Raw genomic sequence first — 14777 nt, forward strand, 5'->3', positions numbered from 1 at the left:
TCACATTACAATCATTCATGTTGTTCACTTTCATTTTAATGGATATCATTGAAATTTCTCCTGTGAGCATTTACTGCTGTTGCACTTTTTCCTGTGTCCCGCTGAAATAGGCCAACTCTGATTTTGTTTCTTGATAACACACCTTAGGCCGTATGGACAACCTTGACACAAATACCTCTTCAAAAGTGATGTCAGAGTCAGGGAGACAGAAAGAGAATTAAATATAAAATTTATTAGGCAAAATGTACAACACCTGCATAAGCTATCTTACAGCTCAAATATAGAGACTTTATTTTACTTCCACTTTTTGAGAGTGGAATATAATAATCAACTTACTTTTAAATTCTGTAATGAACTGTGAAAACATTCATAAAAAACACACTGGCTCATATTTATCAAACTTTGCAAACCAGGAAAGCTGACCTGAAAAAAAAACTTTGAATCTGTACAAAACGTTCAAATGTTCTGCTGAAAATAAATTTAAACCAGAATAAACAAAGATTAAAAATAAGTTTATTCTATCCTAATTACCCAGAGAATGTAATGTTAAGACCTCCTAAAGAAAATAATTCACGTCAAAGCAGAATTTATCAACTGAAATGATTCAAAGTGGCCATGCTCGCTCCCAACAAAATCCTCCTTTTCTCCTCTAGCTGTTAATCTGTGTCCTAAATTCTGCCTCCTCTGCAGACTAGCATCTCTTGCCAACAGTGAGATGTGATACAAGACAAATTAAAGTGCACTCCAATAGAGTCACTAAAGGCTGTAATTAATTAAGTTACTACCCATTTGATGCCAATCAAAGCACAAAAAAAATAAATGGGTGTTTGATTTCTCTTAATCAGCCCACTAGAGAAAATGTACTTGTCATGTGAATCAGGACAAACTATATTACAATATCTCTCTACGTCGTCCTAAGACGTGTAAAAATATAAGAAACAGGAAATCTCCTTTAGGATTAATTTAATCTGAAATCGCCAACAAAGATTATGTTGTTTTTTTTCATATTTACTGAAACTGTCACTATATACTATATACATATTCACATCGAGTCAGACGATCTGTAAAAAAAGCCTCTCCGTCAACACTGCTATATCATCGGCTAGATTCCACTGCGCCTGACCGACAACCAATCAGAGCCGAGGACTCTTTGACGTATTGGCAATGACGGCTCGTGAACTCCAATCAAACTGTGAAACTAGGCAGTGCTGATCAAATATGAGTCAATCTGTTAGTGAGATTCAGAGACCCCGTTTGCTCTGACTGGTTGTTTTTGAGACAGGAGCAGAAGGTGGAGGTAGAGATATATGACGTTTTCACAGATCAACTGTCTCACTGTGCTGTCAGGACATAGTGACAGTTTCAGCAAATATGAAAAAAAAACAATGTACTTTTCATGGGAGTTACCTGCTTCAGCTTTAACCATGTTCAGCAGCTACAACCGCTCATACTTCTTAACATTAAAAGGTTGTTTCGTTCTTCATACGCTTTGAGGAATGGTGTAGTAACAGTGCTTGTGAAGTTAATAATTAAGTTTTTGTACAACCCCATCCTGAAAGGAACGACTGACTTCAGATCAGCTCTCCTGCTTACAAAAAGTTATCGAGTAAATGTGGCCTAAAGAGACGCGAGACTAACGCCAGGATGGATCGAAAGAGTGGGATGACATCACTAGTATGAACCTCGCATCCCGCTGCTCCGTGAGCCTCCGCCACCTCCTGAGTTGCTGTAGTAACCACCACCGCCACGACCTGAGATGGTTTTGAAGAAATAGGTCAGTATAAAAGGGATGAGGTAACTTCTCATGACTATAATGACAGTGTGATTTAAATTAACCAACTTTCATTCATACGTTAATGAAAACTCACTCATTTCAGCTGCTCCACTGGCTGTTGAGTTAAGAAACAGCTCGATATAGCGATGCTCTGTGGAGAAAACATCAACCCATCAGTCATACTGAAGAACTTGTGTTTCTTTTGCTGTTTAATATAAATGAAATTCACACACTTCATTTTCCCAGCTTAACAGAGTAAAATTCAAACACCTCAGTCACATCTAGGGATTTTGTCTTTTCAAATATTAAATATTTTTGGTTTACATTAGTGATCGTGAAACACCTTATTATGATGATAGTAAAGCAAGAATTATATTTGAATTCAAGCATATTTCAAATGCTGAAAATATAACGGTTAAAATAAAGCACTTTACAAACTTTCAAGACTTCGTTTGAACCATGGTTTAACAACAATCCGAAATATTTCAAATACTCCTGAAAAATACAAGGAATATATTTTCTTAATGAGCTTTTAAAATGAATTCCAGCATTACAACCTGCAATCATCCAATACCCTGCTGTTGTGCTGATCTTGTGAATTTGTGCTATTATTACGGTTCTGTAGACGTAGCTAATCCACTCTGCGGTTAGTCTCCAAGTACTTTTGTGTCAAGAACGAAGCCTGAAAAGAAGGTGTCACGAGACGCTACATATGGACAGACAAGCTGAAGAGGAAAAAGGGAGGACATACGCATGTGGTTCTTGTCTTTGGACATGGCTGCCACAGCGTCTTCATGGGAGCGAAACTCCACATCTGCTTCTCCAGTCGACTTCCCGTTAGGAGCGACATCTATGTGGACCCTCAGTGGATTCAAAGGAGAGAAGAACTGCAAAAACAACGAAAGACGTATATACAGATGTAAGTTTTTTATGACTACCAACATCCAGTGTTCATTTAAATGTAGCAGTTTTTTGGTCGTCCTGACACCATTATACAGTATCAACACAACAGGGAAAGACTTGTTTTTCACCAAGCTGAATCCCATTTCACAATCTCACAATATAGTACGAAAGTATGATTGAAAACCAGTAGGTACGATATGGCCCAGAATAATTCATTATTTTTATGACATCTTTCCAGTACTCGATGATGTACTTCATTTAATTAATGTAACCTGGAACCAGATAAGCAGCAGAAAATTTATGGATGGATTAACCAATTAAATATTAAAATCTTTAAGAGAAATGATAGAAGTAACTGGTCTCAGTGTGTGTGTGTGTGTGTGTGTGTGTGTGTGTGTGTGTGTGTGTGTGTGTGTGTGTGTGTTCTTACTTTAGCGATGTCTCCCTCTGTGGCACGGAAAGGTAAACCCCTCATATGGACAAAATGGCCGCTGTGGAAGCCTGAACAAACATCACCCTGACCACCGTAACTGTGGCCTCCTCCCATCTCTGAGCCGAAACACACAGACACAATTTATAAATGAAACCTTTAGTTACATAGAACAGAGAGTAATCTGATACATATCAACTTCTAAAAAGAGCAAAAAAATGAACACTGATAAAAAGAAAACATCAATTACATTTTAATCTTGCGGTAGAGAATTTAAACTATAAATTGAAGTATAAATTTAGGCTTCCAAACATTCATTCAGCATTTCTAAATGCAAAACTCTAGAGGGTTAAAACATTTTGGACTTTACCTCTTCCTCCTCTCTCTCCTCTGATTCTCTCATCAAACATGCCGTTGCCAAAACAGTAGTTGTTGAATCCATTGTAGCTGTCAAAGTCACTGTAACCTGGACTCAGACAAACATAATACAAATGAAGCAGGGCTCACTCTCCTCATCGCCAGCTGGTCCACAACACATTTGACAGCACTGAATAACAAGGACACTGAATAATAAAACTGTCTGCAAAAAGGAAATAATGAGACTAAGTGTGAGCCAATAAGTCAACGTTAGACCATAAAAGTAGAAGGGTAAACAGAAGTTAATACGGCAAAAATAAATCTATCAACATTGTCTGATCTCTATATATCTGACTGTATGTGACTGACTTGACTTTTTTGTTGATTATTTGCATGATAATATTTCAAGCTGTTCTACTGTTCTGATTATTTTGTGGAAATTGACCAACGTTACACTTGAACAATAAAGTAGAAATTAAAAAGCTAGAACTTACAAACATTCTTATCATACTTTTAAAAATGCGGCACTAGTGAGAATCACCTCACACCTCGGAGGACTATTAGAACCACAAACACAGGCTTCTGCATGGTGAATATACTGAACTCAGCTTACCTCCTCCATAGCCCCCTCCACTCCTCACGGTGTCCATGAGAGCACCACCACGGCCAGGCCCGTGCCCGTGCCCAGGCCCAAAAAACCCTCCCCTTGGCGCCCCCATGATGGGTCTATCGTAGGGCCCTGGTCTCTGGCCTCCCATCCCCCGCCGGGGCAGCTCGTAGTAGGCTCTGATCTCATTGCGGCTGCTCTTAAAAATCTCTATATACCTGCAATACGAGAGGCCCATGGGATGAAGGGGGGGGCAGAGAAGAGGGTTAAGGAGTAGAAATGGCTTAGCTCATGTTTCATACATAGATATGATTTACAGAGAGAAGATAAACACACACAAAACAAATATTCTAAATAGTGGTCTAAGTAGTTTTAACCTGGAGCTGAGTGTCTGAGCAACCTCAACAAAACCTCATTATTAGCTGGGCTTAGGGCTGTAGTAAAAGATTTCTACACCAACCTCGACTTGTTACTTACAGTAAAGAAAATCCTAACAGGGCTTTTTGGTGTTGCATTGATCATTTAAATGATTAAGAACTGCAGAAAGAAGTTTGATGCTTTAATGGTAGAGGCTACCTTGAATTATCTCTGCTATACTTCTATGTTTAATCCCCTCTTCCACATAAAATTATCTGCAAGATACATGTATAAAATTATATAAAAGAAGTGGCAATAAAAGTATCTAATACACCCAAATGTTGCACTAACAATTAAATATAGCTCCCAGGTCTTAGACGACCAACAGCATAACTGTCCATGGCATTAAAATACTCACACCACCTTTAATTTAAAAATTAGATACATGACCTTTCATCCCATTAATCAACATGTCACCACTGTTACAATACATAAGCCCATTATCATTTCAATAAATATAACATGACCCACCCAATTAATATACCCACTTTATCATAGCTTTACCATCATTATTCTAGCACACCAACCCATATTTATCATTCAACCATAACAGAACCCATTCCATAAATACCATAATTACTCTAACATGACCACCCATTAAATACTGCAATAGAAGCCCAACCCAGTCCAGCCCGTCCCTTTCCCGTCCGTCCCACCTGTGCCCTATTCTTTCCTTGTGTTTCCCCAGAGCCTTTTCTGCTATCTCCTTTGAGGCAAACTGCACGAAGGCTTCCCCTGTGCTCCTCCCCTGGTAGTCCACTGGAAGAGTAATCCCATTTGGCACGATTCTCAACCCTTCAACCCAAGCACACATAAATACATAGGTCGGTAGGTAGACTGATAAATGTATTGTATAGAATAGAAAGAACAACACCCACTGCATCACTGGAGCTTTCAGGGTTAATATAGACCATGTAGGGAAATAAATATCAGTTGTAGTATCTGATAAAACTGCATTAAAAAGGGGCATCTCAGAGGACTAAATTTACACAAAGTGCCCAGCAAGGGAATGAAACAAACACTGGCCTGGAGTCAGCAGTTAGAAAATGAAAGTGGATGCAGATGAAACATTTTCTCTGATACACAACTGGATCAAGGTCACTGGCAAAATCATTATTTATTAATGTTGAGTGAAACTGGCCCATAATAACCCTAAAGAGTTAATTATCTAAGATAAAGGCTGCCAGAGAGCATAATCATAGTACTGACCCCAGATCAGCCTCATTGGAGCGTCTCCCTTCAGACAAACCAGCCCAGCCAGCTATCTGTTAACCCCTTTAACGAGGCATGATATCAAGGCGATATAGAATATGCATATTAAATTATAGGCATACTACCAATACACACGTTAGGACTTTGGGCCGTGACAGTCATATGTTGACTGACTGGAAGTCAAATGTACCCTTTCCACAGAAAGGAACCCAAAATGTGAAAAGATAATAAGATAATAATAAGATAAAATAAAAGATAAGTTGTTGTTGGTTGACAAACTGGAAAGTACAGTTCGAAGTGCAGGTGGAAGTATTTTGAATTTGCAAATTTAAAATTGACCGCTGTTCCACTTTTGTACAAATATTAATTTGCCATCAGAATAATGTTAAAGACACTATAGTCGGATAGAAATACTACATATTGTAGCTTGGTATGTAATGACAATATTGGACTTTGGCTTAGACTTATTTCATTGGAACTACTTCTATGTGACACAGGGCTATACATAAATATTAACTAAGAGATGAGTGAAATTGAAGACCCTACATGCATGTGACATTTCTTAGTGGTTTTGTCTCATTTGATTGTCTTGCACTGTAGGCTGAGATGCTCTTTTCAACATTTAAAAGCAACAGCAGTTCTGTCAGCACACCGTGGTTTTAAGTCACAAAAAAATACAATGTGTCTGTCAAAATTATAAATGGTCTAAAATTAGTACAGGTCAACAATAATAACAAAAGTATAAAAGTTCATGTACCTGAGAAGAACTGAACAATCTCCTCCTTGCTGCAACCAAAAGGAAGGCCTCTTAGTCGCAGCATGCAGCCGCTGCAGCTGTCGTAGTCAGCAGGACCGCTACGCTTCAGCACCCAGTCCATCTCACTACGGTTTGACTTGAACACTGATTCAGACACACAGAGAGATGGACATACACACGTTAAGATTTATCATTCGGTATAAAGTTTATGTCAAACACACAGTAAGCTGTTGAGATGTCAGCAACAGTGTGTCACACTTTGACTGTCTCTATGAGTAATGTCATATAATGCAGCAATTGTTCGAAGAGATGTTGAGGTGAAGATAAACACTCACTGGTCTATTAGTGTGTTGCAATTGTTTATGTTTCTTACCCTCTATATATCGGTGTCCCATGTATTTACGGTCCTTTGCAAGGGCATTCTTGAAATCCTCTGATGTTTTCAGCTCAATAAATGCCTCTCCACTGGGACGGCCTTCTTTAGAGTAAGTAAAGCATACTCCATTTACTTTCCCAATGATGTCACAGTCTGTAAATAAACAACATTGAGTGAGTTTCCTTGAAAGATAACTACACTGAGACATTTTCTGTCATTAAAGAAAAACTCAGTGGATATGATCTAATTTGAGCTATATGGATCTCGAGAAAGTAGAATCCAACAGTATACCATTATATGATTCACCTGAGATGCTGACAGCCCTCTAATGGCTGGAGTCATGTGAAATATGAAACATTAAAATGAGGTAAGAGCTCAGTAAAGGCTGAGAAAACCCATGCTGTTTCTGCCTTGAAGTGGCTACAGTGCAGCTTTTAAATGTTAAAATACTTTAACTACTTTTCTGTTAATATATAGTATTCACTTGGGTTAAAATTATTATATTCACTAAGGTGGATTAACAACTGTGAAAAACAATCACAATTTCAACAATAAGCAAGATAGTTGAGTTTTTCATACTAGATGTCATCTCAGGCTTACACATACTATCACGGTGTATTCCTCAAGCTGTAAAAAGGTGTGGATGTGTGTGTATTCTCACCAGAGAAGAAACTGGCAACCTCCTCCTGTGTGCAGGACCATGGTAGTCCCCTGATCCTAACAACATAACCCTCTTCATTCAAAGACATCCTCACTGCCACAGAGAGCACAAAACAACAGCAACACATTTAATTACTGTTAATAAAGCTTTTATAAAATGCAAACACTTGGCCTAAACCCAGCACATAGTAAATATATGTTAAACAAACTGCTTTAAAAGTTTTGTTTATAGTCTTGCATTAGCTAACTTACTTTTAATGAATATTAAAAAAAAACATGTCTATTCAGACAGTACATCACAACCTGAGCAGGAGCATTAAAATATGAAATATGCTTATTCACAGATATCCTACGTGTAATAATACATTGCACAGCATTATTTTTGCAGGAATTTGGGTGTTATAAACAAATTTTGTAATCTGTAGGAAACTGAACATTTAGATAGATAGATAGAAAGATAGATAGATGGATATAGTACAGCGAAACTTAGTTTGGAGCAAACATGAGATGCCATAATAAAACACAGAAGAAAAGCACACAATGGAGAAACACTGAATACACAAATATCTACAGTAAATATGAAAAGTGTAAAACTAACATAATAATAAATTGTATATATGTGTATATACACAGTATCAGGGACGTAAACGGCGTAACGTTTACCGGAATTATAAACAGTGTGCAATAACAAATGTCGATATTTGCACTTTAATGCACGTCAACGTTCCTGCAGCTGTCACAACAGTAAATGTGAACTGACTTTAAGCTAACGTTTGTTACTTCCTCCTTCCAACTGCGACTAAAGAGTTGGTAACACCAAGAGTTAACGTTAACTAACGTAACCACAGCTCGACTTCAACTCACTAAGTCCTTTCCAAACATATCCTGACACGCAAATTACTCCTCTGAAGGTCTCCACGGGATCATATTTGTCAGCCTGGACTCTGGGTTCTCTGCTAACAGACTGCCGTGCTAACGTTAGCAGCTAGCATGCTAACAGCGAAGGCTAACTGTAGGACACTGACAGCGGTCAAACGTACAGGGCACACCAGTTCAATTCCCAACGGTCGGGCGCTGTCACTGGGCATCAACATATGTCCGCAAACGGACGCATGTCAGGCGTCAGTGACAAATGTCTGAAAACGATAAAATAATTATCTTACAGCCGCCTCTCGTCGTCCCAGAACTCCTGCTCCTGTCCCGAGCCTCAGGTGTCACCAACGTTACCAGCAAACACTCAGGTATGTTCTCGCGAGACTTGTCCACGTAAAAAGAAAGTAAGATGATAATAATAATAATTATTATTATTTGTATCATTATTATTATAATAATTATAGTTTTATTTCAAACATGTCAATAAGAAAATACAATTAAAAACTAAAGGAACAAAAACACGGAAGAAGCAAACGCCTATTTAATCCTATAATTTTCCACTGTTATATAATAAAAATAATCATAATCATAATGAATGGCTTCATAATTATATCATATCTTATTGTAACACATATTTACATTTTTCTATGTATGTATATATGCACGCATCATAAAAAATAATACATATTTACCTAGGTATTCACCATAGAAAATAAATTATTAAATAAACAATTAAATAGTAGTTGTGGGAGAAGTAGTAAAATAATTAACTAACGCATGTTATTTCTGAAAGTTTTATCAAAACTTTTTTTCTTATTCAACTGTAATATATTGTTGCATTACACTGAATATTGCTTGTTAGGCTGTGTGCATTAGAGCCCGAGGGAATAATTGAGTAAGGCAAGGCAAGTTTATTTGTATAGCACAATTCAACAACAATGTAATTCAAAGTGCTTTACATAAAACATTAAAATCATTGGAAAGAAAAGCATATGAAATGACATTTAAAAACATTGGAATCATTGTATCAATCAAAGTACAATCATTAAAATTATAAGAAACAATGTTGGAAAAACATAAAATGACATTTGAGTAATATAAGTAAAAGATAATTGAAAGCATTAATTGTCAATTAAGAATCATTTTCAAGACATGTAATGGAAGTTACAGACCTATGTAGGCTCATTTATTAATTCAGCCCAGTCTTTGGAGACTGATGCTTTTAGGCAGGCAGATCATTTTAAATGCTTCACAGTCTGTAGTGACCAGACCAGAATGCTACTTGTTAAGATCACCTACAAAAGCATGAATAGCCTAACAATATAAGAAACTGGATTCCTTAAAATGTAGATCTGACACTCAGAGGCACTTTGAACTGTCAGTTAATTTGTTGCTTTTATTGAGCGACCAGGTCTTTATAGACAAACCAGTGAAGAGGCGAGGCTGAGGGGCGCCTGTTGAAACCAAACAGACAGGGTATAAAGTCCACCGACAGCAGCGGGTTGACTGTGTCACAGCCGTCCTCACTCACACTGTTACTTTGTCTGTTTTGAGTCTTTTTCATATTTAGTCTGATTATAATGGAGATTCCAGTATTTACGCTCGACGCCTTCACTAATTTACCGTTCAAGGGAAACCCCGCTGCAATTTGTCCACTTATGCATGTGAGTAATTAAACTTGTAGGCGACAGTAATGCCATAAAGTAGACTATGGTGGCCTGCAGGGCTTCAGATATATCAGGTCATTTCAAATTGTGTTTTTTTGTTGGTTTTTCAATCTTAATGGCTGCTCATTGTAACAGCACTTGATCAATTAGACATTTTCAGTAAGAAAATTACCTGGGGAAAATTACCAATGGGCTACACAATTAGGCCGTTTAAGCAGCTTGGCATAGTTTGTCCAAAGTATATTTGTGTCACAGCAAAACATGTAATGTGTGTTTCTAACAGGAACTGAGTGATGACCTGTATCAGAGGATAGCAGCAGAGATGAACCTGTCAGAAACAGCTTTCATCACCAGGATCAACCCCTCTGATACTTTTACCACAGGTCAAATAATATAGGATTTAGTTCATTACCATTAAATGTATTATTGACTCTATCAGTTTATATTTGTCAGATGAATTCAACAGAAATGCACTGGGTCAGGTTAGTTTTTCCAGTAGTTTACCAATGTACTATCCATGTTGTTATTGCGCCATTGAATGGAGATACAACGGTTGCATGCAATGAAGAAATGCTAGTGACCAATAGAACAGAGCCTCAGTGTCCAGTGTTCACAGTAATAGTATAACATAGTATAACAGTATAAGAATGGGCACTACTCATTTGTAGCTGAGTACAGTACATAAAGCACAGCAGACAAAACACAAACAATTTTACCTTCAGAGGTAAGTGCAGATTTTACCTGTATGTCTGGACAACCCTCACTTACTGTGATAGTGATGAAAAACAAACAGATTAAATGTTTATGTTTAAGCAGTTGTTTTGATAGTCATAAATATGCGTCAATGATTGCAGGTCATCAAGTGGTTAAAAGGTTCAAAGGTAAAATGACAAGTCAAACATTCTTTAAGACATTCTGGTTGCAGATTAAAGAAAGAGTCTCACAAATAACAACGTTAGACACACAGTTAAGTCGTGCGTTGTTGGAAAATGAGAAAAACAGTGCAACGAGCTGTCACATTTAGAAATAAGTGTAGCCACTCAGTGTTTAAGTGATACAACTGCACAGAGTTGTCAGTGTAATTTACGTAGAGCTTGAGAAGCAGTTACTTATTGTACACTTTCACATCCTCATTTCAGATTCATATAAGAAATGATATGTATAAACTTCCCTATACAGAGTAATTATGCTAAATTTAAAGCAAACTATTTTCCCCAAGCTGTTTTAGATAATTGCTGTGGTAAATGGCAGATTGTGTGGATAGTTATGTGTAGACTTCATGTGATTAACAGGATCAAGGTTCCAACTTCGATGGTTTACACCAACGACTGAAGTGAATCTGTGTGGTCATGCCACTCTGGCCTCTGCAGCAGTGCTGTTCAAGCATAAGAGTAAGCTACAACACACACACACACACACAATAATATAGCTGTCCCTATTGTAATGCTGTTAAAGTGCAGCCGTATTAGTCAGTTACATGTAAACACTTCAACAAGCCTGTGAGCATAACGCTCTATGTGTATAAATTACATCTGTTAGAGAATGTGAACCCCAAACTGGTGTTTGAGACCAGGAGTGGAGATCTGGCTGTCACCCAGCAGGGGGAAGGGTACGTCATGGACTTTCCTCTCAACCCACCCACCCAGGAGGTACAGTATGTGGTCAGATACACACATCAGGACAATACAATTGTAGGTTCAGTAATGTTGAATATTGTGAGACATAAAACAAATAATAGTGTACTCAGTTCTGCTGCTTTCAGTAAACTTCTAAAATACAACAAATGGTTGTTGAATCTAAAAAACTGAAAGGAAATCATTCACAACATTATATTGAACAAATTGAACTAATGTTGCCAAAAAAAGGCTGCATCAAGAAGTTTAAAGTTTCCTAAAGTTTCTTTGAACCAGCACAAAAAATCCATGCGTGCAATATTGTAGTGTTTTGCAGTGTGTTAACATTGTGATTATGATAAAAAATGTCAAGTCAGAATCCCATTTAGAAAACTGCTTTTGTGAAACACAAACAGGAAACATCGTACAATAGTGTAACATATACAGTAGTTGCAGCTGGATTAGCAGAACTCAACCACTGAATGATTGTGACTGTATGAGCATTGCAAGGTTTACCACAAGAGAGGTTTTTGGTAAGTTTGCAAAGAGTTTAAAAATATAAAAAATGCTATTATTCTAACACTCTCTTTCTATAAAACCCATTTCCCAGGATGCTAATGAGTTCAAGGATATCATCAAGGTCAGTAAGACTCCTGCTTCACCATCTACCTGAACCCTCTATATTTGTAGTATGTGCCAGTTTGATTACATTTCTGTGTTTTGAGTGTGAATGCTTAACTGTCTCTGCCTCTGAATGTGGGATACAGGCTGCAGTTGGAAACCACCCAATCCAGGATGTGTATCTGAGCTCGAACACTAAGAAACTGATGGTCCGACTGGCTGACAGCTGTGACAGGTCACAACCCAAACACGCACATACGCACACACACAGAGGTACTGTATAAAGTAGAATAGTTATTAATCTTCACACACGGGCAGTTCTTCCTAAATCCATCGCGTGTGTCTTGCCAGGTTCGTTTGTGACTCTGCTTATGTGTGCGTTTTCTGCAGGTCAGTGCTTACCAGTCTGAAAGTTGACCCTGTCACTCTTCAGCGCAGTGAGACGAGTGGAAGGGTTAAAGGACTAATCCTCACCATGATAGGTAACGAGAGCTGAACAATTAGACCCTTTGGTCAGACCAGGGGGATCTTGTTGGGCATGTATATTACTTGCTGGGCAGGACCACATGCAGCCATTTCAAGTTTACAGTGGTACTGTTGTTTGTTGGCTTAAACGTCATGCTAAACCCTTTATTACTTTGTCTATATGTTGCATCTCACTGTCTGTTGAAGGTTTCTGCCTGTTAGGCCACAAACATGACACGCTTACAGAACACTGTTAATCAAAATGTCCTTCTTTATCCGTCAATAGGCTCCCCAGAATGCCAGCCAGGATACGACTTCTACTCCAGATACTTTGCTCCATGGAACGGCATCCCAGAGGATCCGGTCACTGGTACATTACTACTACTACTACTACTACTACTACTAAAGTGGCCACACATCCAGACAGTCCTTGTTGGGTTGCAGTGTGTGATATTATGTTGCAAATTGTAAAGTACTTCCTGATCATTAAGTAGCTCACATTTGTATAAAAGCAGGTTCGGGCAAATATACAAAAATGTGTACTGTGTCAGATGTCTAGCACTCACACAGTTGTGTTGGTAATTGTTTAACGTGTCTTGTGAAATGAAAATATTCTGTAACAAGTTTGTGGTCTTACCTCCTTTGTGTCCCTCAGGTTCTGCCCATACTGTGCTTGGTAGCTACTGGTCTAAGGAACTAGGAAAGAAGAAAATGCTGGGTAATTAGTTTAACAAAGTCCACATTAACGTTTGATTTGAACCTAAACTTCTCAAACTTTAAACCACTGCAATTTAACTAAGTCATAGAGGCGACATCTTTTATTTACCATTAAACAATGTGTCATCAACTTGAAGATGCTGTTTCTCTATAAACAGTCCGTTACTTCTGAGCTGATCATGAAATATATTCATATTGTCTCCTGTGTGTTTGTGTAGCTTTCCAGTGCTCAAGCCGAGGCGGGGAACTAGAGCTAGAAGTGAGAGACGATGGAAGAATCAACATATCTGGACAGACTTTCACTGTTCTGCAGGGAACAATCACACTATAGCCACATGCAAGCAAAGAGGGGCGGGATGATGGGACAGTCATTATGTACCTGCAGAGAAGCAGACACCGGCTCTGTACCATTTGATTAAAACAAAAATAATCAGAGGATTTTTTTTAACCAGTGTGGTCAATCTATTTTTTAAAGAAAAACATCACTAAGCATTCAAACATACCACAAGATGGAAAGAGCATCTCACGTTTTGATAGTGTTTGTATTATTTATTCACACAATCCAAAAGCACAAATTACAAAGTTATTACAAAAATAGAGACAAAACAGAAGTTGTGTCAGAGGTAAAATCGCAGTTATGAAAACTTTAAATAATTAGCTAAATAACCACAGTCATTAAAATATGTTTCTTTCTGGTTTCATACAAGTTCCTCATTTTAACTGGTTCTCATGATGCCAGGCAGCTTACTTTGTCATCACCCTGTCTCTGAACAGCCTTACGTTTGCTCTTATTCTGCTGTCCGTAAAGGAATTGACTTAAAAATTTGGCTTTGCTTCAGTTTTTTCTGTTACTGACATAACGTTGTAAACTGATGAATAAAGATAACCCAATTTATAATATACCAGTTTGTTTGCTTCCATGTATTTACTTATAGGCTTGTCTGGCCCATTCACAGATTAAAACAGTATCATTAATTCAATATTATTCAAGTATGTACGAATTCCAGTGACAAAAGAAACAAGACACCACAGCCATAATCTCATCCTGCATACAACACGTACGTGAGGTTTGAGCTGGAAAAAATATCAATTTAGTCATTTAGGACTAATTCTGCCCGTGTGTGATAAAGCTGGTCTTTTTAGTTTTTCATCCTTGAAGAGATACTAACCCTCAAAATAAACATTTGTCACTTTGTGTTACCTTGAATTCATGGAGAAAAAAGTAATTTTGCTCGCATGACTCCGAGGTGAACAAAGAATCCAATAATTGAAAAAAATTAAATAAAAAAATAGAGTAATAGGGGTCTGATTATTTTAAGAATTTTCTC

The 14777-nt window shown here is 37.7% G+C and overlaps 2 protein-coding genes across 2 annotated transcripts; one reads left to right on the forward strand and one right to left on the reverse strand.

The window, feature by feature from the left end:
* Window positions 1–212: 212 nt before the first annotated feature.
* Window positions 213–8706, reverse strand: hnrnph3 (heterogeneous nuclear ribonucleoprotein H3 (2H9)). The gene is made up of 11 exons (XM_083918438.1): window positions 8657–8706; window positions 7495–7587; window positions 6831–6986; window positions 6458–6601; window positions 5145–5283; window positions 4078–4289; window positions 3478–3573; window positions 3108–3226; window positions 2526–2661; window positions 1869–1925; window positions 213–1751 (listed from the first exon to the last, which is right to left on the reverse strand). The coding sequence occupies exons 2-11, from the start codon at window positions 7580–7582 to the stop codon at window positions 1672–1674; spliced, it is 1227 nt and encodes a 408-aa protein (XP_083774564.1). The 5' UTR covers window positions 7583–7587; window positions 8657–8706; the 3' UTR covers window positions 213–1671.
* Window positions 8707–9946: 1240 nt separating this feature from the next.
* Window positions 9947–13780, forward strand: LOC310966648 (phenazine biosynthesis-like domain-containing protein 1; the record flags this gene model as incomplete). Its single annotated transcript, XM_083940455.1, has 10 exons — window positions 9947–10030; window positions 10317–10416; window positions 11326–11424; window positions 11573–11682; window positions 12257–12286; window positions 12414–12502; window positions 12658–12749; window positions 13019–13102; window positions 13388–13450; window positions 13668–13780. 10 exons carry the CDS (start codon window positions 9947–9949, stop codon window positions 13778–13780), a joined length of 864 nt encoding a protein of 287 aa, XP_083796581.1.
* Window positions 13781–14777: the final 997 nt, after the last annotated feature.

The sequence above is a fragment of the Echiichthys vipera genome (genome assembly GCF_963691815.1).
Source record: "Echiichthys vipera genome assembly, chromosome: 1".
In the NCBI taxonomy this organism is placed as follows: Eukaryota; Metazoa; Chordata; class Actinopteri; order Perciformes; family Trachinidae; genus Echiichthys; species Echiichthys vipera.